This window comes from Erpetoichthys calabaricus, chromosome 5, assembly GCF_900747795.2.
Source record: "Erpetoichthys calabaricus chromosome 5, fErpCal1.3, whole genome shotgun sequence".
NCBI lineage: Eukaryota > Metazoa > Chordata > Cladistia > Polypteriformes > Polypteridae > Erpetoichthys > Erpetoichthys calabaricus.
The window spans coordinates 15945785-15971046 of NC_041398.2; the positions used below are offsets into that span (position 1 = coordinate 15945785).

Consider the following 25262-nt stretch of genomic DNA (forward strand, 5'->3'; position numbering starts at 1 on the left):
ATACAAATTCAAAAAATGAATTGAACTGTTGCAAATAGTTTGTGTAAAAGTCAGGCATTTACTGAAGCAAGATGACTTCACAGTGCGCAGCTTCAACTGACTGCATATCAAGCTTATTTATGTGTATATATATATATATATATATATATATATATATATATATATATATACATACATACATACATACAGTGGGTATATAAAATAACCCCCCCCCATTGAAATATTCCCATTTTTTTGCTTTACAGACTTAAATGAAAACACAAATATTTTTCCAGCTTTACTTACTTATTGCAATCTACACAGCTACAGTTCAGAAGAATTTTTAAAAATCATAAACAAGATCTACTGAGATGAATAAAGGATCCCCCACTCTAAACTCAATGAGGTGTCTGTGCCCCCCCATTCCCATTGCAGACCCTGGTTACTGTCTTCCTCCCATCTGTGCTCAATTGTAATGAGTGTGATTAGTGAAGCTGTTCCTGGTCCATTCATTCCCTTCCTTGGTAGTGCAACTGACAGCAAATACCTGACTATGGGTGGCCAGCCACTTTCAAAAGATCTCAGGATAGAGTTGTAGACAGACATAAGGCAGGAGATGGAGACCAAAACATCTCAAAGGCTTTATCAATCCCAAGGAGCCAAGTAAAGTCCATCATAAAGGAGTGTTTGGTACTACTAGGACCCTCCAAACTGGATGGAAGAGCAAGGAGGACACTGGTAAGAGACGCCACCGAGAGGCCAATGGCCACTGTGAAGGAGTTACAGGATTTGATGGCACAGAGTGGTCATTAATGGGGTGCAGGTGACAACAATTTCACAAGCGCTCCACCATTGTGGCTTGTTCAGGAGGGTCACACTTCTCAAGAAAGGCCACATGAAGGCTCGTTTGAGCTTGGCATCAGAATCTTCAAGGTGCATTCTGGCAAAGTGGAAAAGGTCTTCTGGTCAGAGGAGACCAAAATCAAACTATTTGGCCTCAACACCAAATGGTCCACCAATGCAGCTCACCATCCACAACACACCATACAGACAGTAAAGCAATGGAGGGGGCAGCATCCTGTTGTGGGGGGGCCTGGGGCTCTCGTTAAGGTAGAAGGAAAAATGGATGGGGCAAAATACTGAAAAAGTCTGAAGGAAAACCTGCTACCCTCTGCTAGAAAGTTGAAGACGGGCAGAATGTTCACATTTCAACACGACAACGACCCGAAGAACACAGCAAAATGGAGCACACAGTGGCTGAAGGAGAAGAAAAGTGAACGTGATGGTGTGGCCAATCAGAGCCCAGACCTAAATCACAGTGAAAATCTGTGGAGAGATCTGAAGATAGCAGGCCACCAACATCACCATCTTGAACAGTTCAACTATAAAGAAGAGTAGGAGGCAAATCTTACACAATCTAGGTGTGCATTGCTGATAAAGAAGAATCACAAGAGACTCAAGGCTGTCATTAAAGCTAATGGGGGGCAACAAAATGACATTGACATTGCGGGGGGGGGGGGGGGTGATCCTTTATTAATCTCAGTAGGTCTTGTTTTTTATTTGTTATCATTCTTCTGAACTGTTCACTTGGATGTTACAGGGTGCATTGAGTAAGTAAAGCTGGGAAGAAATACTGGCGTGTGTGTGTTTTCATTAAAGGCTGTAAAGCAAAAAAAAATGGGGATATTTCGAGGGGGGGGGGTGTTCTTTTCCATACCCACTGTTTGTATTTATTTATTTATCTATCCATTTATTTTTGCAGGTCTTTAGCCATCAGGAAATGCCAAGGGGCCTGTGTTGTCCTTTAGCAATATTTGTTAAGGAAAATCTTTCATTCACAGGATCTGCAAGAAATGGCTGCAGCCATTGATGGGCCTACAGGGTTATTGAAAACTGTAGAAGATGATCCCGGCTACAGACAGACACACAGACCAACAATATCCGAAAACACAGATGTTTTCTTTTTCCTTGGCACAGCACAATGCACAGATCCTTTCTCCGACTGCCTCTACTCCTCTCCCACCCGACTCCGGCTCACTTGCTGGAGTGAGGCGGCCTCTTTTATATCTCACCCGGAAGTGCCGCAGGTGCTCCTCGATCAAGTTCCGGCAGCATTTCCGGGTGTGGTGGAAGTGCTGCAGACCACAGGCTCCGAAAATGTCCAGGCGCCCCCGTAGGGTTGAGCTTCTAAGCTCCAGTCCCGTGACCCGGATGTTAAACCGGGGGGGGGGGGGGGGGGGGGGGTGCTGCCCTCTCATGTCCCGAGGGAAGTACTGCTGGAGATATGTCCAGCATCCCAACTGGGCAATGTCCCTGGCCGTCCATCACAAAGCAAAATGACCTTTTATGCATTGCATGTGACCACAGACATCGGCAGGATGAAGAGCAGACCCAACCATTTTTTTTTTTTTTTTAAGGATGTTTCTGTTTTACTGGAAGACCCCTGATGTATAAAGCAGTTTGTATTTTTAATATTTTACCAGCAAAAAACATTGGACAAAGATTGCAGTGCAGGATGCAATTATCTGGCAGCTCCACAAGGCTTATTCTCGCCTGGACAAAGCTGGCAGCACTGTGCGGACGAGGGGTTTTGATTTCTCCAGCCATCCCTGTTAACTCCTTGAGGGCTGAATATTTTTTTCCAAAACACTCAGTTTTCTGAAAAGCACACAAGGCAATGCTTTCACAAATAAATCAACATAAAATGTCTGCTACTATGTGCTGTGGCTGCCGTTGGTGCATGTTTGGTATGTCTGGAGGCACAGGGGCACCTTGATGTTCAGCAGGAATGCATGGTGGGCCGGCTGCCTGGCTGTCTGCGCACAGCAGGTGGGTGGCGGTGGCAGTGACAGTGTGACGTAATATGGTTGGTACCTCCTGTCATTATAAGTGGTGGTGGTCCTCCCAGGCGAATGCGGCAATACCAAAGTGTTCAGCGCCATGATCAGCTGGGGACCAATCAGATGATGCTGGTACCTCACTCACCTCCAGATCACTTGCATCAAAGTCAGAGTCCTACTCAATGAAATTACGTAAAACGTCCATGCTTTGCATATTCACTTTGGTCTCTCGCCAGATAGCTCTGCCATTTTAGAGGTTGTTTGTTCTTTGCTACTCACACACGCGTAGGGAAATGAGGTTAAATCAACAAAGCTATGTAACTTTCCTTCTAGCCAAGAGAGTCAAACTAAAATGTAAGGGTGGGTTTTGTTGCAGTTTATAGCTGATTACCATCCTCTGCCCCTGAATTTTGATAAAAGTAGACATCAGCCCTGAAAGAGTTAAGCGGTAAACTCAAGAGACATGCAGGTGGATGAGCCCGTGGTGTCCTGATGGTGGACGATCTGCCCAGCAGACCACCGTTTGTGAGACTCGAGGACTGTGTGGGCAACACAAGGAACAGGCCTGTCTGCTAAACTCTTCACACCTCCCGAGTAGAAATGTGACAGCAGGTCAGGTCACAAGCAGTCATTCTCAGATGATTCTGCACTTATGGGGTCTCATGATAAAAGAGGAGGGGGATGAGACAGAGGAGTGGAGTCAGGGGGAGAAGTTTGAGAAACTTAAACATCGGCAAAACCAAGGAAACACTTACTGACTTGCACCAGACCAAAGAGCCTCAATGTCAGGGAGTGGACAGAGAGATGGTGTACTTCTTACAAATACTTTGGGGGGGGTCAGCATTAATGACGGGATGGACAGGACTCCGAACACAGTGGAACTGGAGAAGGAGAGGGCAGCGATGGCTCTTCTTCCTTAGACTTCTCACTTCTCCTTTAACGTGAGAAGTGACTTCTTTCACAACTCTGGGATGGCCAGTGTGGTGTGCTGGGCTGGTGACATCACTTCAGGAGAGGCCCACCGAATCAACAGGCTAACTAAAAAGGGTGGGCTCAAATACGGGACACCCTCTGGAGGTCGTAGAGAAGGAGAGAATTAAAGCAAAAACCGAGTGCCCTTATGAACAATCCTCTCGGTTCAGCCAGTGAATCATTCAGCAGAAGTGTGTGAAGAGATGCTACTGGGGTCTTCTGTATGTCTGTATAGTGTCGTACTGGGACTGCCAAGTCAGAACTTTCCTTTCTGTTTAATTTTCTTGCTTTATAGTCATTTGAGTGGGTGTTCAGACCTAAGTGAGTGTATGTGTGTGTACACAAAAATCTACAAATTGTCTTCAAATTATATCATATACAGTACTGTGCAAAAGTTTTAGGCAGGTGTGCAAAAATGCTGTAAACAAAGAATTCTTTCAGAAATGGACGTGTTAATCATTTATTTTCATCAATAAACAAAATGCAGTGAATGAACAAAAGAAATCTAAATCAAATCAATATTTGGTGTGACCACCCTTTGCCTTCAAAACAGCATCAGTTCTTCTAGGTACACTTGCACACAGTTTTTGAAGGAACTCGGCTGGTAGGTTTTTCCAAACATCTTGGAGAACTAAGCACAGATCTTCTGTGGATGTAGGCTTCCTCACATCCTACTGTCTCTTCAAGTAATCCCAGACACACTCGATGATGTTGAGATCAGGGCTCTGTGGGGGCCATACCATCACTTCCAGGACTTCTTGTTCTTCTTTACGCTGAAGATAGTTCTTAATGACTTTGGCTGTATGTTTGGGGTCATTGTCCTGCTGCAGAATAAACTTGGGGCCAATCATACGCCTCCCTGATGGTATTGCATGATGGGTAAGTATCTGCCTGTATTTCTCAGCATTGAGAACACCATTAAGCCTGACCAAATCTCCAACTCCATTTGCAGAAATGCAGCCCCAAACATTCAAGGAGCCTCTACCATGCTTCACTGTTGTCTGCAGACACTCATTATTGTACCGCTCTCCAGCCCTTCGACGAACAAACTGCCTTCTGCTACAGCCAAACATTTCAAATTTGGACTCCTCATTCCAGAGCACCTGCTGCCATTTTTCTGCACCCCAGTTCCTATGTTTTCGTGCATACTTGAGTCGCTTGGCCTTGTTTCCACGTCGGAGGTTGCAACTCTTCCATGAAGACCACTTCTGGCCAGACTTCTCCGGACAGTAGATGGGTGTATAACTGGGTCCCACTGGTTTCTGCCAGTTCTGAGCTGATGGCACTGCTGGACATCTTCCGATTTCGAAGGGTAATAAGTTTGATGTGTCTTTCATCTGCTGCACTAAGTTTCCTTGGCCGACCACTGCATCTACAATCCTCAACGTTGCCCGTTTCTTCAAAAGAGCTTGAACAGCACATCTTGAAACCCCAGTCTGCTTTGAAATCTTTGTCTGAGAGAGACCTTGCTGATGCAGTAGAACTACCTTGTGTCAATTTGCTGTGCTCAATCTTGCCATGACTTGAAACTGTCTTCCACAACCTCACCTTGGTAGCAGAGTTTGGCTGTTCCTCACCCAGTTTGAAGCCTCCTACACAGCTGTTTCTGTTTCAGTTAATGACTGTGTTTCAACCTACGTGTGACATTGATGATCATTAGCACCTGTTTGGTAGAATTGGTTGATCAGACACCTGACTAGAATCCTACAAAATCCCTGACTTTGTGCAAGTGGACCGATAAGAATTGATGCTGGTTTGAAGGCAAAAGGTAGGAACACCAAATATTGATTTGATTTAGATGTTTCTTTTGTTCACTCACTTTGCATTTTGTAAATTGATAACAAACAATTATTTATATTTATGAAACCATTCTTTGTTTACAGCATTTTTTCACACCCGCCTAAAACTTTTGCACAGTACTGTGTATATATATATATATATATATATATATATATATATATATATATATATATGTAGAGGTTCGATTCCCGAGAGGGAGTGCAGTAGAGTGTGTACGCCTGATGAGCCCAGAATTAGGGCGAAACACGTGTCACGTACTCTTTGCATTATTTGACAGTAAACTATTTCAACCATTCTATGATCTGCTTCTCACAACTGAGGGCACCATGGTGGATGTTAGCAGACTTGCTGGCCAACCACAAGCATTACCTGGTAGGTAACCACCCATACAATCAGATTGTGACACAGACTACGAATGCCATGAATATATATATATACACATATAGGGGTAACACTCAATTCTTTTCATGTGAAAGGCTAAGAGCAGCAACTAATAAATGACAGCATACTGCAAGTCGCTGACTGTAACACGATAAAGTCAAACAGCGCACCTCACTCGATGTTGGTGGATCACGATGCAGCCTTCCTCTTTGTTGCACCCTCTGAAAAGCCATGATTAATTTACAGGAGAATTCAGCCACATTACACATGCTAACCCCAACCTCCTCGGAAGCTTGTGTTTGTCATCGATGGTGAATTTCATAAACTCTTCCATCCGAAACACTCCTCCGAGCTTCGTTTTCTCACCAGGACAGAGTGGCCTATGTGGTGACGATTGGCAACCTGAGTCACCAGGTGACCAACTTGCCCTGATCCTCTTTAGGGAAACCAAAATGGCTGAAATGATCCATCTGTCAATTTAAGTCAGGCGTACTTGTCAAGTGTCTTTAAGGAGAGCCCCCCCCCCCCCCCCCCCCCCCCAGTCTGTCCAATGCTTACATGTTCACCAGCGGTCTGTTCAGTTATTCCGCAGATGGGTCTGCTTTGTTAATCACCACCTAGAGTGACCCGAGTGTGGATGTGTGTGCCAGTGTGCCCTGCAGTGGACGGGCATCCATTCTCAGGTTGACACCTATGCCTTTTTATCAAAAGCTGGCTGTGACTGCAAGTGAAGAAAATGGATGTGTGGGATCTGGGAAGTGGAGTTTTTACTACTGTTCGGTCCTCTATTGTCGGTCATTAAGCACACAAGCAGTTGGTCCCCACTTGTGCTGGTCACTCACATTCCCGCCTACTTAAAACACCCAACCAAACACTTTGGAAGAATTTGCAAGTCAACTTTAATCACATCACTTACTCATTCGCACAATTCCAGATGACGGCTGCTCCTCTTCCTCTTCTTCTCTCTCCTTCCCTTCGGTCATTTTCACTTCAAACACTGATGACTCAGATTTCACTTCCATACAATTCTGCTGGACAGCCGGTTGTCCCTTATTAGTGAAATGGGGCTGTAAACCGCTATGAGACTCTCCACAAAGAGCTTGCTTCAAAAAATGCCCAGTGTCTTGGTTTTGCCGTTCAAGACCACCAGACACGTGTTCAGGGTCCTCAGTTTTAATGTCAATAATCTCCCCCTTGCACTCCCGTTGTGTAAAACCTGAAACGCTTCCTTCATTATCTTCCACCTTCCCACACAAGTCCCCTGCTGCACCCCATTCACAATCCTCCTGTTTAATGTGTGCCAATAGTGTATTCGTGCTATTCTCATTGGCCGAGGCCATGCTCCGTGGAAAACTCTTCTCTCTCTCTCTCCTAAAATGTCTGCTCTTCTTCTCTTCTAAGAATCTCTTCTCACGTAGACAGTCCTTGCCTGGGGGGCTTTAAGACACCTCATTTAATGCCCTTAAGAACAGAACACAAGGTTCCTTTTTATCTGTCAAAAAAAAAAAGCAATAGAATTAGTTCCAGAAGATAAGAAGTAACATGAGAACATTTTGGGGTTAAATGAAAACTACTCATGTCATGCACATTCAAGTAGGAGGACGTTGTATGGACCAAGTGAGGGTAATTCCACACCAAGTTAAGGGGGTGGCAGGGTGCGCTAAACCTTCTTCTGTTGTCTCTACAGACCAGACGTGGAAAAATCTGCCTGACTCATCCCTGAAGATATCACTTCCGGTTCTGGCGCCTAGGGTGGTGCCACTTCCTAGGCCTAGGATGATGTCACTTCCGGTCATGACGTCAGAAGGTGGCCACTTCCGGTCTTGGCATTTAAAGCCACCATTTTTTCAACCTGATTTCAGTTCACTTTTGGACTCCACTGAAGACACTTCTTGTCGGATTTCAAAAACCCATTACAGCTGAGGACAATACATGGGTGGCTGTCCCAAACTTTTTTGAGTGTGTCGAGTCTGATCATTTCATGCTGACTATGTTTTTTTATGACAGATTTGTGAACCCTCCACTCTAGCCTAACGAGACCTCAGCAGACTGGGAGTGAAAGAAACCTACTTGAAAATAAGACACATCGTCGTGGAGGGGAGCGCGGCACATCTGCAGACCAGTTACGACAGGTCTGGAGTGGTGTCGGCGTGCAGCGTTGTTTGAGTTCATGTCCGAGTTGGATGCATACATAGTTATTGGGCGCAATGTCGCCGTTCGAAAAACGTGCTGACATCAAGTCAACGTGCAAAGTGGGGAAGTCAGCTTGAGATACGCCAGTGGCGCTGCAGCACTAGCACAGTCTGTGCGTGTGTGTGACCTGATCTCTCGCTCTCCTGCGATAGCACAATCTAGGGAATTTATTTTAACTACCCCCTCATATCACTGATCTGAAGAATCCAGTTTGAGAACTTTAGGATAGCACAGGGTTTACTGGTTTACCCAGTGATATAAAATGTCATTGTTCATCAAGCACGGTTTGGCCTGTGTGTGTGTTTCCCACCCTGCCAAAGTTTTGTAACATATGCAAAAGTTATAACAGTCTGACGGTTTAAGAAGTTTAGCTTGCAATAAACTGTGTCTGTCTATATAAATACAGTATCTCACCAAAGGGAGTACACCCCTCACATTTTGTAAATATTCTATCTTTTCATGGGACAACACTGAAGATCTGACACTTTGCTCCAATATCCAGTAGTCCGTGTACAGCTTGTATCACAGTGTAAATTTGCTGTGTCCTCAAAATAACTCAACACACAGCCATGAATGTCTAACAACAAAAGTGAGTGCACCCCTAAGTGAGAAATGTCCAAACGGTGCCCAAAGTGTCCATATTTTGTGTGCCCACCATTATTTTCCTTAACTCTCTTGGGCATGGAGTTCACACGAGCGTCACAGGTTGCCACTCCTCCATGATGCCATCACGAAGCTGGTGGATGTTAGAGACTTTGTGCTCATCCACCTTCCCCACAGATGCTCAATAGGGTTTAGGTCTGGAGACATGCTTGGCCAGTCCAAAACCTTTACCCTCAGTTTCTTTAGCAAGGCAGTGGTGGTCTCAGAGGTGTGTTTGGGGTCATTATCATATTTACGAAGGGAGGGGGTCATGCTCTGCTTCAGTATGTCACAGGACATGTTGGCATTCATGGTGCCCTCAATGAACTGTAGCTCCCCAGTGCACTCATGCTGCCCCAAATCATGACACTCCCACCACCAAAGACACACTTGTCTTTGTACTCCTCACACACGCTTGACACTATCTGAACCAAAGAAGTTTATCTTGGTCTCATCAGACCACAGCACATGTTCCAGTAATCCATGTCCTTAGTCTTCTTGTTTTTCTTGTGCATCATCTTTAGAAGAGGCTTCCTTCTGGGACGACAGCCATGCAGACCAATGTGATGCTGTGTGCGGCGGGTGTATGGTCTGAGCACTGCCAGGCTGACCCCCCCTCTGCAGCAATGCTGGCAGCACTCATACGTCTATTTTCAAAAGACCACCTCTGGATATGACGCCGACCACGGGCATCAACTTCTTTGGTCGTCCGTGGCGAGGCCTGTTCTGAGTGGAACCTGTCCTGTTAAACCTGTCGCTGTGTGGTCTTGGCCACCGTGCTGCAGCTCAGTTTCAGGGTGTTGCCAATCTTACCGCCTCGGCCATCTTTATGTAGAGCAACAATTCTTGTTTTCTTTTTTATATTTTTATTTTATTAATTTTCATTGCAATCATTCCATACAAACAGATCAATTTATAACCCAACAAAATTGAAGACAAATCAAACCCCACCCCTGAGAAGGAGAGCTTAGCTAAAGGAAAATTGCTTAAGGCTTTTTAATAAGGCAACATTAAACAAAAGAAAGGGAGAAGTAAATATCTATGTAAATAAGAGATGGAGAAGGGAGTTAAATGCAATAATAGTTATTTCTCTTATTCTAAAATAATATTGATTAAATCCTGCCAGGTTTTGAAAAAATTTTGTACAGATCCTCTAACTGAGAATTTGATTTTTTCCAATTTCAAATAATATAAAACATCGGTCTCCCACTGACTTATCAGAGGAGAGTTAGGATTCTTCCAATTTAACAAAATAAGTCTGCGTGCCAAAAGTGTAGTGAATGCAATCACCGTTTGTTTGTCCTTCTCCAACTCAAGTTCATCTGGATGAACACCGAACACAATTCTTGTTTTCAGATCCTCAGAGAGTTCTTTGCCATGAGGTGCCATGTTGAACTTCCAGTGACCAGTATGAGAGAGTGTGAGAGCGATAACAGCAAATGTAACACACTGTAGACCTGGTAACACCAACGAGTCACATGACACCGGGGAGGGAAAATGGCAAATTGGGCACAATTTGGACATTTATCACTTAGGGTGTACTCACTTTTGTTGTTAGACATTAATGGCTGTGTGTTGAGTTATTTTGAGGGCACAGCAAATTTACACTGTGATACAAGCTGGACACGGACTACTGGACATTGGAGCAAAGTGTCAGATCTTCAGTGTTGTCCCATGAAAAGATAGAATAAAATATTTACAAAAATGTCAGGGGTGTACTCACTTTTGTGAGGTACTATATAAAAAAAAATACTATCATTACTTACACCTGTGCTTGCCATACTATTTCATTTTCCGATTGCCAGTTCGAATCCCATAAATGCCAATAGGGACTCTGCTCTGTTAGGCCCTTAACCTGCAATTGCTGAGCGCTTTGAGTAGTGAGAAAAGCGCTGTATAAAGGCAAAGAATTATTATTATTATTATTATGTCAATATGGCTGCCATAAGAAAGGCCCATTAGTGATATGAAACCAGGTAAGTAATGAGAGCTCAGCAAGGACTCACAAACCAAAGGCCACATTTGCTGGAGATGTTCACGAAATGATAAGCTAGCTTTAGTAGAAATTGACCAATTTTTGACCTCACTCCCCTCTGATGAATGCAGGGTGGAGCTTTGACATTTATTAGCCACAGTGGAATGGGTCCTTCTCACGGCAGCCATTTTGACATGAAACAGTATGGCAGGCACAGGCGTCACTAATGGCGTAGATGAAGCTTCTGTTCAGTTTCAGTGTAGCATAACTGGCACCTTCATTAACGTCATTACTTACACCTGTGGATTCACATTAAACAAAATTCACAATATATAAAACAGAAGCATTTCAGTATTAAAAAAACAGTTTTGAGAATGTTTACGAAAATAAAACAAACTAACTCAGCCACACCTGCCGTACTACTTCATATCAATATGGCTGCCATGAGAAAGGCCCATTAGTGATATGTAACCAGATGATGCCACCTGTAAGTATTGAGAGCTCAGCAACAACTCAAAAACCAAAGACCACACTTTCTGGAGATGGTTGGGAAAAGATAAGCTAGCTTTAGTGAAAAACTGACCAATTTTAAAATGGACGTCTTTTCGCTATTTCATTTTTAACATTAGTCACTCATAACATGGGAGTTTTTCATTTTGGGGATTGCATAGTATTTAAATACAGAGTTGAAAAAGAGCTTGAAAACAATATGGGGACCATTACTGTGCAACCTAAATTTAAGGAGATATAGGCAGTCAAAGTCATACCCCCCCCCCCCCACCAACCCAAATTAAATTCACACTTGGTAAGCTTAAATCTTCCCTAATTTTTATCCAAGACATGTACAATTTCAGGTCCATGGGTTACTCAGAAGACCAAATTAGCAGGCCGAAATTCATTAGGAGCAGGAGGAGGTCTAAAAGTGGGCTGACTTGACATGGAATGCTTTCATCTCTACCAGGTAACTGACAGCATCTGCTATTGATGAGTGGCACAGTGGCACAGTGGTTCGCTTCCCGGGTCCTCCCTGCATGGAGTTTGCATGTTCTCCCCGTGTCTGCATTGGCAATCCTAAATTGTCCCTAATGTGTGTGCTTGGTGTGTGTGTGTGTGTGTGTGTGTGTGTGCCCTGCCCGGGGTTTGTTCCTGCCTTGCGCCCAGTGTTGGCTGGGATTGGCTCCAGCAGACCCCCGTGACCCTGTAGTTAGGATATAGCGGGTTGGACACTGACTGAATGATTGGTCGCACCTGACTGATTTGCACACCTCCCTCCCCTAGGGGGGCGGAGCTATGGCATTTATTAGCCACAGTGGCAGGCACAGGTGAAGCCACTGATGAAGCTTCTGTTCGATTTGAGTGTAGCATAACGTGGGCACTGTGGTGGGCTGGCGCCCTGCCCGGGGTTTGTTTCCTGCCTTGTGTCCTGTGTTGGCTGGGATTGGCTCCAGCAGACCCCTGTGACCCTGTAGTTAGGATATAGCGGGTTGGATAATGGATGGATAACATGGGCAATTTTAGTCGGGGTGCCCACAACTCTTTACAAAAGATGCTCAGGGATCTTTGTCTGAACACCCGCCCTCCGTCACCAGCTGCCAATCACTGGATGAATATATGCAAGCGGCTCGTGACAGGATGACTTTTAACTGTGTAACCCCCTTGCAACACCCTTCCGTTATCGGTATGCAAGGTCCTGAGCTCTTTTATAATAGTGTACCTTCCCACAATAGAGGTGGTGACACCATCGCCCACCTTCAACCTTATAATCAATAATCAAATCAGTTACTCAAATATATAAACAAAACAGTTTTTTTTTTTAAATTGATCATTTACAATATATACACTATACATAAAACACAAGCAGTAACTTTTTTATAACCCGATATATATATACAGTATATTGGTCCCGACACTATTGGTGAGCTCACCCGGACATATTTCCACAGTCAATGAATATTACTCAATCCGTTGGGGGCCCCAAACGTAGCTCGGGTGCGTAGTGGCCAAACAAAAAAAACAGAAACTGGCCCCTTCACTTGAGAATTTACTCAAGCCACTTTAAAACAAATAAACAAAAAAACACACCGACCTTGGTTTTGTATATTCCTCCTTCTCCCTCTCTCTCAAACACCCTCTTTACTCACTGATTACCATTTCTGCCTTGTGTCCTGCCTGCCGTCTTTCCCTTTATCAACCAACTCTTCTTTGTGTTTTAGCCGTTTGCTATATTTAACACCCTCTTTCTTTCTCTCTCTGTCTTGTTTCGGCGTTTTGCCTCAACTCTGACTTTCTCGTTCTGTCTGTCTTGTTTCAGCTTGCTGCCTCAACCGTGACTCCTTCTAGTTCTTTCTCCGTCTTGTTTCAGCGTTGTGCTTCAACTGCGACTCTCTTTTCTATTTCTGTCCATCTCGCTTCGGCGTTTTGCCTGAAACTCTCTGTTCTCTATTCGTTTAGGCGTTTTGCCTGAACTCTCTTTTCTTCTCTTCCTCTCTCACACTCTCCTCTTCTCCTTTTCGTACCTTCACCCTCCAAAAAAAAAACTATATTGCAACCCGGTCTTTTTTTTTTTCTGGCCAATCCGAGGACACCTACGTATACATCCTCAACTTCAATAAACTTTATTTACACAAAACTCGCAGTTATATATATATTCCTTTTTTGAAACCTGACCCAGGTTACAACTGTTTTAAGAGTTAAAAGTTACAAGGGTTAAAGACTAACGGCAAGAATATTTTTAGTTAATTATTATGTTATTTCAGTTAGTCTTTCCATCTACTTTAACAGTTTCATTTAGTTTTAGTTTTTCATTTTGGTTTTGTTAATTATTTTTTTTCAATTTACGAAAATGTCTTTTAATTTAATAGTTTCAGTTTGGATTTCAGTTTTCATTAACTATAATAACCTTGGTCATAACACTTTTGTTAGCTTAAATCTTCCTTCATTTTGATCCAAGACGCGTGTAATTTCAGTTCCATGGGTTACTCACAGGACTCAATCAGCAGGCCAAGATTCATTAAAAATCTGTGACGATTGCAGAACAGAATATTCTTAAAGCGGATGATTTGCGTACATTCAAAGAGAATCAGGAGCATATATGACAAAAAGTATTATAGCCTAATGCACGCTAGCATAGTAAGGGTTAAACCATAAAAAGCCCTCGCCTGCATATTTTATCGTTTTCCTCTTTGCAGCTGTAAGCCACTAATATGTTGCTGCTAAGCTTAAAGACTTCAGTCAAGGACACTTTGTATGTTAGAGGGCTAAACGGGCCATTGTTTTAAGAAATGCAGTCATTAAGGCTTTGGCCAGGAGAGAAAACCAAGATAGGCCTTTAGATTAAACTTGCAGTGGCCGGGGCTCGGCCTCCCTGGACAGGTGATGACAAGTCGAGGAAAATGCAGCTTATAAGAAACAGCGTATTTGTTTTAGGGGGCGCAGCGGCCCCAACCTCTAAGCCCAATATCTAATGTGTGGGTCCGACCCAACACTGACTTACTGGTGGGAATCGATTGACAAATAAAAGTTAAGGACACCTGCACAGGGTTATCAAGTAATGTTGGCAGTTTTGGTCAAGTGATAGACATTAGGTAATGATGGGAAGAGCCAGAAGGAGGAGAGTAGTCTGCATAAGTGATAAGAATTGTAATAAATGTAAACTCGCTGAATTTTGATAATTGCTCATTTCACTTGATTCGGGTTCGCGTATGCTTCACGCAATAAAACGGGATTCTGCCGTCCTGAAACTCCACGGGCCTTCTCTGTGCTGCGTGTGTTGTGGAGAAATCTCAGAAAAAAACAAGCAGAGTCTTCAGAAAGAAGACTTTATTGCAGAGCATAGGAAACCATTGAAGAGTACATAAAGCCGGTCTCAGTTCATGAAGTGAGCCCTAAATATACAGTCAAAGTAAAAAGTATGTGAACGCCTAGGAATGATCTCTATTTATGTCTAACTAGACAAAGAGCCCGTTTCGACAACGTAAGATGAAATGGGCACGAGTTTCTGTCAGCAGTGTATGAAGAACAAATGATAAGTAACGAAGAAGTTGTTTTGTAATGATTGTTGTCCGCTTTACTCATTACTGTACAGGTGTGTACTGTTAGTTGATGAATTTTCCAGGCCTAAAGTATAATATTAAATGATGAATGTTCCAGTACAATATGGAATAGTAATAAGTATAAGCACCACAAACCTGATATAGGGGTATTGAATGAATGCGTAATTAGGCCTGGAGCCGTAGTCGAAATCGCCTTTCAGGCCTCTAGAGCTTTAATCGAAGTCGCCTTTCTCTTTGAATTTTTGCAGCCGTAAATCTGCCGCCTGCCGCGATATTGGAGTTGGATTACATTTACATTTACATTTACCAGACGTTCTTATCCAGAGCGACTTACAACAGTGGATGTCGGTCTCGTAAGGTTTTTCGGGCAGCTGCGCAGAAGGCGACTGTGCATTCGGCTTTGGACGGACGGACGTGAGTGAGTGAGTGAGGAGGCAGGCGAATTATGTATTAATATTCCCATATAAACCATGGTTGTATCTTCATGTCAGTCACAATCATGAACACAGTCTCCTATAACTAAAGATACAGAGAATTTCTGACCTTATTGAATAAATCATTCAAACTGTGAAACTGAAGGTTGGAAACAGTAAGTGAACCCTAAGCTATTGACTTTTTAAAAAGCTCACTGCAGTCCGAATTTCGCACAGCTGAAGTCCATTTAATGAGACGATTTCAGAGGTGTGGCCCCAGAATGACTTTGATTGATTATAAAGTTTGAGTTGGAGCTTTTGACAAGAAGCATATCCAGATGGGAATCACGCCTCGCACTAAAGAGCCGTCTGAAGAACTACAATGGAGAATTGTTCATCTACATGAGACTGGAAAGGGTTACAAAGTCCTCTCAAAGATTTGAGATCTTCATCAGTCTACTGTTAGGCAAGTGGTCTATAAATGGAGATAGTTTGGTATTGTGGCTACTCTGCCTAGAAGTGGGCGCCCTGCCAAGATGACCCCAAGAGTACAACGCAAAGTCAGCATTGAGGTAAAGAAGAACCCTAGAGTTACAGCAAAGGACTTGAAGAAGTCAAGAGAACTTCCTAACATCTCTGTTCATGAGTCAACTATACGCAAAACATGGAACAAGAAAGGAGTCCATGGCAGGACACCAAGAAGGAAGCCACTGCTATCAAAAAAGACCATTGCTGAAAGGGCACTTGGACACTCCACAACGGTACTGGGAAAATGTTTTGTGGAGCGATGAAACCAAAATTGAACTATTTGGGAGGAACAAGCAGAACTTCATTTGGCGTAAAAAGGGCACTGCACATCAACATCAGAACATCATACCTACAGTGAAGTATGGTGGAGGGAACATCAGGATTTGGGCCTGCTTTGCTGCATCAGGACCTGGACATCTTGCCATCGTTGAGGGGAAAACGAATTCACAAGTTTATCAACAAATTCTCCAGGATGATGTGAGGGTGTCTGTCTGTCAACTTAAGCTCAGAAGAGGCTGGATGATACAACAGGACAACGAGCCCAAATATCGAAGCAAATCCACAGCACAATGGCTTCAGAAGAACAAACTCTGCCCAGTCAGAGCCCAGATCTCAATCCTGTTACTTGAAGAGAGAGAGCCACACACAGAAGACAAGCAAAGAATATGGAAGAGTTCAGGCAGTTCTGCAGGGAAGAATGGGCTCCAATTCCCCCCTTCGCACAATGTGCAGGTCTGATCTGCAGTTACAGGAGGTGCCTGCCAAAGGAGGGTCAACCAGTTATTAAATCCTAAGGTTCACTTACTTTTTCCACTACCACTGTGTACGTTGAATGCATTTGTAAAATAAAGACATGAAAGAGTAGAATGTGTTGTGTGTCATTGGCTTCAGCTCATTGTGTAGATCAGGACCTGCGACTTAGATGAAGATCAGATCACTTCTTATGTGGTAAACCAGATCATTCCAAAGGGTTCACATACTTTTTACTTTGACTGCATTACAATTCTTATCACACAATGTCCCCCTTCCAGACTCGAGTTTCTCATGATGTTGTCCCCACTCAGCACTTTTTCCCATAACAATCACCTGGTGTTCCAGACCTTTCTCATAACAATATTTTTGCCCCTGAAGACATCCCCATAAGTCTTCTTTACATAACAATAGTTTAGCTGGCAGGACGTATTTGCATCACCTGATTACCCCTCCCTTCATTCTTATGGCCTTTGAGTTGTTAATCAAATCTTAAATATTCTATTCTTAACAATTAAGTTGAGATCAGAAGGACGCATATATGAAAACTGGACTGTCTAATTAATAATTCAATAAATGATTACTTGTTGCACTAGCGTCCTGTAAAGCTAACATAATAGGCGACTGTGCCAGTCACTGATGAGGGCCAAGCTGAGAACAACCGTGACATGGAGCTTCACACTTGAGAGAAAGAAGGAAAAACACAAGCCTGTAACAACCGATTCTTTAAGCTCACTCATACAGTTGTGCTTGAAAGTTTGTGAACCCTTTAGAATTTTCTAGATTTCTGCATAAATCTGACCTAAAACATCATCAGATTTTCACTCAAGTCCTAAAAGTAGATAAAGAGAAGCCAGTTAAACAAATGAGACAAAAATATTATACTTGGTCATTTATTTATTAAGGAAAATGATCAAATATTACATATTGGTGAGTGGCAAAAGTATGTGAACCTCTAGGATGAGCAGTTAGTTTGAAGGTGAAATTCGAGTCTGGTGTTTTCGATCAATGGGATGACAATCAGGTGTGAGTGGGCACCCCGTGTTTTGATCTATCAAAGTCTGCTCTTCACAACACATGTTTGTGGAAGTGTATCATGGCACGAAGAAAGGAGATTTCTGAGGACCTCACAAAGAGAGTTGTTGATGCTCATCAGGCTGGAAAAGGTTACAAAACCATCTCTAAAGAGTTTGGACTCCACCAATCCACAGTCAGACAGATTGTGTACAAATGGAGGAAATTCAAGACCATTGCTACCCTCCCCAGGAGTGGTTGACCCACAAAGATCACTCCAAGAGCAAGGCATGTAATAGTCGGCGAGGTCACAAAGGACCCCAGGGTAACTTCTAAGCAACTGAAGGCCTCTGTCACATTGGCTAATGTTCAGTGTTCTCCTGATGGTGGACTCATGAACATGCACACCATTGTTGTTCGTGGCAGGGTTGCAAGGAGAAAGCCACTGCTCTACAAAAAAAAACATTGCTGCTCATCTGCAGTTCGCTAAAGATCACGTGGACACACCAGAAGGCTATTGGAAGAATGTTTTGTGGACAGATGAGACCAAAATAGAACTTTTTGGTTTAAATGAAAAGCGTTATGTTTGGAGAAAGGAAAACACTGCCTGCCAGCAGAAGAACCTTATCCCATCTGTGAAACATGGTGGTGGCAGTATCACGGTTTGGGCCTGTTTTGCTGCATCTGGGCCAGGACGGCTTGCCTTCATTGATGGAACAATGAATTCTGAATTATATCAGAGAATTCTAAAGGAAAATGTCAGGACATCTGTCCATGAACTGAATCTCAAGAGAAGGTGGGTCATGCAGCAAGACAACGACCCTAAGCACACAAGTCATTCTACCAAAGAATGGTGAAAGAAGAATAAAGTGAATGTTTGGGAATGGCCAAGTCAAAGTCCTGACCTTCATCTGATCAAAATGTTGTGGAAGGACCTGAAGGGAGCAGTTCATGTGAGGAAACCCACCAACATCCCAGAGTTGAAGCTGTTCTGTACGGAGGAATGGGTGAAAATTTCTCCAAGCCGGTGTGCAGGACTAATCAACAGTCACCGGAAACGTTTAGTTGCAGTTATTGCTGCAAAGGGGGGTCACACCAGATACTGAAAGCAAAGGTTCACCTACTTTTGCCACTCACAGATATGTAATATTCGATCATTTTCTTCAATAAATAAATGACCAAGTATAATATTTTTGTTTCATTTGTTTAACTGGTTTTTCTTTATCTACTTTTAGGACTTGAGTGAAAAATCTGATCATGTTTTAGGTCACATTTATGCAGAAATCTAGAAAATTCTAAAGGGTTCACAAACTTTCAAGCCCAGCTGTATGTGCTACTATATCTTATTATTATCACTAAGCTGTATAAAGAAACATTGCCATATAAATGTAATAGCTGCTGTAAAACATATACATGTGTGCTAATATAGAAGCCCAGCGCTCTTAAGTCGTGGCACACAGATGCCCGGTGGTCTGACAGAGGCCAAGCTGCTGCTTACGTCACGGGCACATGTGCAGGAAAAACTCCCCCAGCTTTCAATAATCAGCTCTTAAGCCCCTGCAGTGTTCAATACTAACTAATATCATAATACATTTTTATTTTAATTTTATTGCCTAAGGTATTGATGAGGCCTACTGCTGCTAAATGCCATTTAATTGCTTATATGTTTTATACGCTGGCCCTTTACTCACACAGGCCAAAGCCTTACACACAGTTTGTTTCGTCTCCTATCAGTAAGTTCTCAAAACAAAATCTGCCCGCTTGCTTCCTCAGAGAGCACATGATGACCTCGGCTCACAGAAACTGGAAAACAAAGCAAGTGAGAAGGACGGGCAGGCAAAGAGGCCTCTCTAACTAAATAAATGCTGTCCCATTTAACGTTGTTTCAGGCCTCGACTTTTCACAGCTAAGAGCACAAAAACTATTAATGTAGCGCATTGATCCTTAATCGAAATTCTCTACACGGTTTTCTGCCACAACAAAATGAGGGGATGATTTGACATGGAATGCTTTTATCTCCAGCGGGTAACTGACGGCATCCGCTATTGACTGATTACACCTGACTGGTTGAATAATACATTTTACTTATATAGCGCCTTTCCCACGCTCAAGGCACTTACAGAATATAAGAAAGAACGGCAGGGTATACAGTATATCGTGTTGTACAAACCAGATAAATAAATAAAGAAGATTACGATAGTGAATTCAGAGATAAAAAAAACAGACAATATAATTGCTGGTCTCGCACACACAGACAGGTTACATGAACATCTTGACAGAGAAGTAAACTGAGAGAAGGGTGATAAAGTCAAGTAGAGCTATAAGCCTTCCTGAACAGATGAGTTTTGAGTTGTTTTTTAAAAGAATTCATGGAGTCGGCTGACCTGATTAATTTCGGTAGGTCATTCCAGAGTCTGGGCGCTATACAGCTGAAGGCACTGCTGTCACCCATAGAGTGTAGATTAGTGAGGAGCACAACAAGATTGCCAGAATCAGAGGACCTTACTGGGCGGGCAGGCCCATAGTGATGGAGAAGGTCACTGATGTAGTTTGGCGTCGCGGGGTTATTCAAGGCTTGGCAGGTTATTAGTAGGATTTTATATTCGATTCTGTAGGACACAGGGAGCCAGTGGAGACGGAACAGGATGGGTGTGATGTGCTCGCTGCTGCTGGTTCGAGTAAGGACTCTTACAGCTATCTTGGAGCTGTGATAGAAGATTAGAAGGGGCACCTGCCAATGGGGAATGACAATAATCGATGCAGGATGTGATAAAAGCAGGGACAAGTTTGTCAGCATTAGAGAAGGAGAGGAAGGAGTGAACACGGGATATGTTATGGAGGTGAAATGTGATGAATGTGGGGCGGAGCTTTGACGTTTAATAGCCACAGTGGAATGGGCCCTTCTCACATTTTGACCATGAAACAGTATTGTAGGCACAGGCGTCACTAATGGCGTAGATGAAGCTTCTGTTCAGTTTCAGTGTAGCATAACTAGAACCTTCACTAACCTGTGCTTGCCGTACTACTTCATGTCAATATGGCTGCCATGAGAAAGGCGCATTAGTGATATGAAACCATGTGATGCCACCTTAAGTAATGAGATCTCAGCAACGACTCAAAAACCAAAGGCCACATTTCCTGGAGATGTTCATGACATGATAGGATAGCTTAAGTAAAGAAATGACCTCACGCCTTTCTGATGAATGATGGGTGCAGCTTTGACATTTATTAGCCACAGTGGAATGGGCCCTTCTCACGGCAGCCATTTTGACATGCGATAGTATGGCAGGTACTGGCGTCACTCATGGCGTAGATGAAGCTTCTGTTCAGTTTCAGTGTAGTGTAACTAGAACCTTCATTAGCTTCATTACTTACATTTGTGCTTGTGTAACGGCTTTAAAATGGTTGCTGGTGATTTGGAAGAAGACAGACACACCAATATCCGGATTCTGCCTTTTATTCTACAAGACAGGCAGTAAGGGGCACAGTCAGCACATGTAGCGACAGGCAGAGGCTCTCTCAGTCTCCTGCAAAAGCGTCGTCCAGCTTTTTTTTAATTTTTTATATATATATATATATATATATATACACAAATACAATAAATACAAATTTAACAAACGCATATAAACAATAAAAATGAAGGACAATAATTAACGTTGCAACATACCTACAAGACAAGCAGTAACGGGCACAGTGGGCACAGTCAGCACACGCAGCGTCAGGCGGTCTCTGTCTCCTGTAGCAAGCCAAACGATATGCTAATGAGGCTGGATCTCTGTTAAATTAAACCCATTTAAAATCCATTTCTGCCGACCAAAAGCGATGACAGAACCTCAAGACACATCAATAACCACATGGCGTGATGTTTCCCTGCAGTTTCAGACAGAATACACTACTTCAAAACTTGTCGGCTTAAACGAGAGACAGAGAGTATTGAGAAACGCCTTACCTGCAAAAGTGTCATCCAGCTTTTGCCAGGAGCCTGCTGTATGCCACAGGTGCGTCCAATTGGTGTTTCAGTAATTAAAGCCCCCACCGCTACAACAGCCAAATAGGAACTATTATACAAAAGATGCATTGATTGGATTCACATTAAACAAAATTCACAATATATAAAACAGAAGCATTTCAGTATTAAAAAAACAGTTTTGAGAATGTTTACGAAAATAAAACCAACTAACTCAGCCACACCTGCCGTACTACTTCATGTCAATATGGCTGCCATGAGAAAGGCCAATTAGTGATATGTAACCAGGTGATGCCACCTAGAAGTAATGAGAGCTCAGCAACGACTCTAAAGCCAAAGGCCACATTTGCTGGAGATGTTCATGACATGATAAGCTAGCTTTAGTAAAGAAATGACCTCACTCCTCTCTGATGAATGCAGGGCAGAGCATTGGCATTTATCAGCCACAGTGGAATGGGCCCTTCTCACGGCAGCCATTTTCACATGTAATAGTATGGCAGGCACAGGCGTCACTCATGGCGTAGATGAAGCTTCTGTTCAGTTTCAGTGTAGCATAACTAGAACCTTCATTAATGTCATAATTTACAGTAGTTTTATTAGAAAAACTGAGAAATATTCCTTCGACTGTTTTGAGAAAAACAAAAAAAAATACGAAAGGAATCAAAGCTTTTTTGGTGATTTAAATGCGGTTGGAATTACCCAGCTCTAAACTGACCGGTGACTGCACAGCGTGTCCTGTGATGGACTGCTGTCCCTAATAGGGTTGGTCCCTGCCTTGTATCCCACGCTCTCAGTGCCCACTATAAACGTGAACTGAATTGAGAGGTTGTTATAATGCAGAGATGGCTAGCAGTTCATAACCCAATGGTTTTGGCTGACCATGATCTGTTAATACCAACCATGTTAACTGAACTCCTCTCTTCTCTTACACACTCACTAAAGATCTTCTCAGTGTTTATGGCACTTGACGACTGTTTTTGAAGTTTACTAAGACATAAAACTGCATATCCACTAATTACAATCACTCAGTCAGTCAATCATTTTCCAACACGCGATATCCTAACACAGGGTCACGGGGGTCTGTTGGAGCCAAGCCCAGCCAACACAGGGCGCAAGGCAGGAACAAATCCCAGGCAGGGTGCCAGCCCACCGCAGGACACACACGCCCACCCACCAAAATGTTTTACACAATTGAGGGATGACAAAGTGGCACGGAATGCAGGACAAATAACGCCCTTCACTGTCTGGCTGCTCGCAATTTCTCTTTGTCATCCAGCCTTCTTCCCTCATATAGCTGCATGTTTGGGCCAGCTTTAAGCTTGCCGCCCTGCCGTGTCTCCAGGCTGCCACGATGGGGCTTTGGTATTCCCTACCACCCTTGTCATGTTCCAATGAGACTTCCTTTGCTATTCTATTCGTAATTTTAGCAACACATGAAAGGCGGAATGCCAGTCCCGGGACGGAATGAACGAGCGGCTTAGGACTATCGGGGGAGCAAAAAGACTGGGGCGACTGATGGAATGTGAACGGGACTTGTCGAGAGACGGCGAAGAACCCCACAGACCGGCGCGACTCTCACTCTCACTCTCCTTTCCACGCTGCCATTGTCTCCCTGTCGTGCCTGCTCACGACCTGCTGCACTTTACTTTCTTTTCCTCTCGCTTCCCACCCGGTAAACTCACGCCGCGTTGCTTACCAACACGCTTTATCCTCGTCGCTCTTTATCGCTTTCTCTTTTATTCGTGTTATTTGTCTTTTTCTTTCTCCCCCTTTTAGCTTGAAAAGTGCAACCGTGAGTCCCTCAGTCGAAGCTGTCTGGCGGAAAGAGACAACGAGAAACAAAACGAGTCAGCAGGGAACAACGCCACGGAAAACGTGATGTTAAAGGGGTAAACACTGCCATCTACTGGACGGAGGAAGGAGAACTTGTACTGTAAACGCATCGATATTCTCTATTCGTAACACCCGTTTCTTTCGAATAACGCAAAACAGTAAGGGACCTGCAACCGACTGGAATTGTGCCCAGTCCTGATTACAGGGTATCGCCTGATGCTGCCAGCTTTGGTTCTGGTCTCCTTAGATCTTAAACTTACGGGGGGGGGGGGGGTGTTTATTTTTGGGGGGGGGGGGGGGGGGGGGGGTGTGAATGGTTCAGAATTATGATGATGATCACAATGAGGTCAGACTAACTTCTATTTGCTCTGTGGGATGAGCTCCGGCCACCCAGTCCTGTTCGATTCGGTATGTTTGATGATGGCTGAATGGATGGTTAGGTTCAAGATGAAGTTCGAGTTAATGTTTCTATGCATGTCTCAGTTGTCCAACTGAAGCAGAAAAATCTAAACACTTATTTTTCAAGCACAACATGGATGGGTGGTTGTTCTGAGTGGTCAGTCCTTTAAATGATTTCTTCAGTCTCCAGGATGTTTACTGTCAGATGTCCACCAACTAGTGAAGATCTGCTGGCCACAGGCTGGTGGAAGATAATGGCCATTTCATTTTTCTGAATGGGGGATCTCTATCTATCCATCTATCTATCTATTGTGAATTAAACGCTCTATAGTGCCCGACCTGGCACAGACTGACACAGAGGCATGTGTAAAAAAACACAGAGACTTTTATTTTCTTCACCTGTGGGGCACGTTTTCCCCATGAACCCCACAGGTAATACACAATCACAAAAAGCATTTTCAAAGCACCACAACACTCCCGTTTTGCGCCACCACCACCACCACCACCACCATCACCATCACCATCATCACCACCACCACCACCACCACTCCTCCACCTCCACCTCCACCTCCACCACCACCACCACCACCACCACCACCACCTCCTCCTCCTCCTCCTCCTCCTCCTCCTCCTCCTCCTCCTCCTCCTCCTCCTCCTCCTCCTCCTCCTCTTCCTCCCGATTCTGGCCTCTGAGTGGTGGTGGCTGGCCCCTTTTATAGCCCACCCGGGAAGTGTTCCAGGTGCTTGACCACCTGGTCCCAATTGCACTTCCGGGTGGGGCTGAAGATTTGTCCAGCCGTGCTGTGGAATCCAGGCAGAACCCCCTAGCGGCCACCCCAGCTCCCAACCAGGCTGTGGAGGACTCCATCTCCCAAGGATCCCTGCGAGAGTATGGGGAATCACCGTCGGCCAGGGAGGCTGCCACCAAGCGTCCCGGGGGAGGTATTGAGCTGCCCATATTTGCTCCACCAGAACATATGCAGCAGGGGCATCCCGGCCGGGCATGGAACCCGTCCGACCATCACACTATCTATCTATCTATAGCGCCTTTCAGATTTATCTGTCTATCTTTCAATTATATAGCGACTTTTAGATCTATCTATTTATCTATTATATATTGACTTTTAGATCTATCTATCTATTATATAGTGACTTTTCGATCTATCTATTTATCTATTATATAGTGACTTTTAGATCTATCTATTATATAGTGATTTTTTGATCTATCTACCTATCAATTATATAGCGACTTTTAGATCTTTCTATTTATCTATTATATATTGACTTTTCGATCTATCTATTTATCTATTATATAGTGACTTTTTGATCTATCTACCTATCAATTATATAGCGACTTTTAGATCTTTCTATTTATCTATTATATAGTGACTTTTTGATCTATCTATTTATCTATTATATAGTGACTTTTCGATCTATCTATTTATCTATTATATAGTGACTTTTTGATCTACCTATCTATCAATTATATATTGACTTTTAGATCTATCTATTTATCTATTATAT

General features: G+C 43.5%; 1 protein-coding gene across 1 annotated transcript in view; it reads right to left on the minus strand.

Moving 5' to 3' along the window:
* LOC114641591 (zinc finger protein 585A-like) overlaps nucleotides 1-25262 on the minus strand; it is a 62696-nt gene that overhangs the window by 2761 nt on the left and 34673 nt on the right. The window contains exon 4 of the mRNA XM_051927754.1: nucleotides 6889-7409. Within this exon, the coding sequence (XP_051783714.1) occupies nucleotides 6889-7409 (521 nt within the window). The remainder of the gene's footprint in view (nucleotides 1-6888; nucleotides 7410-25262) is intronic.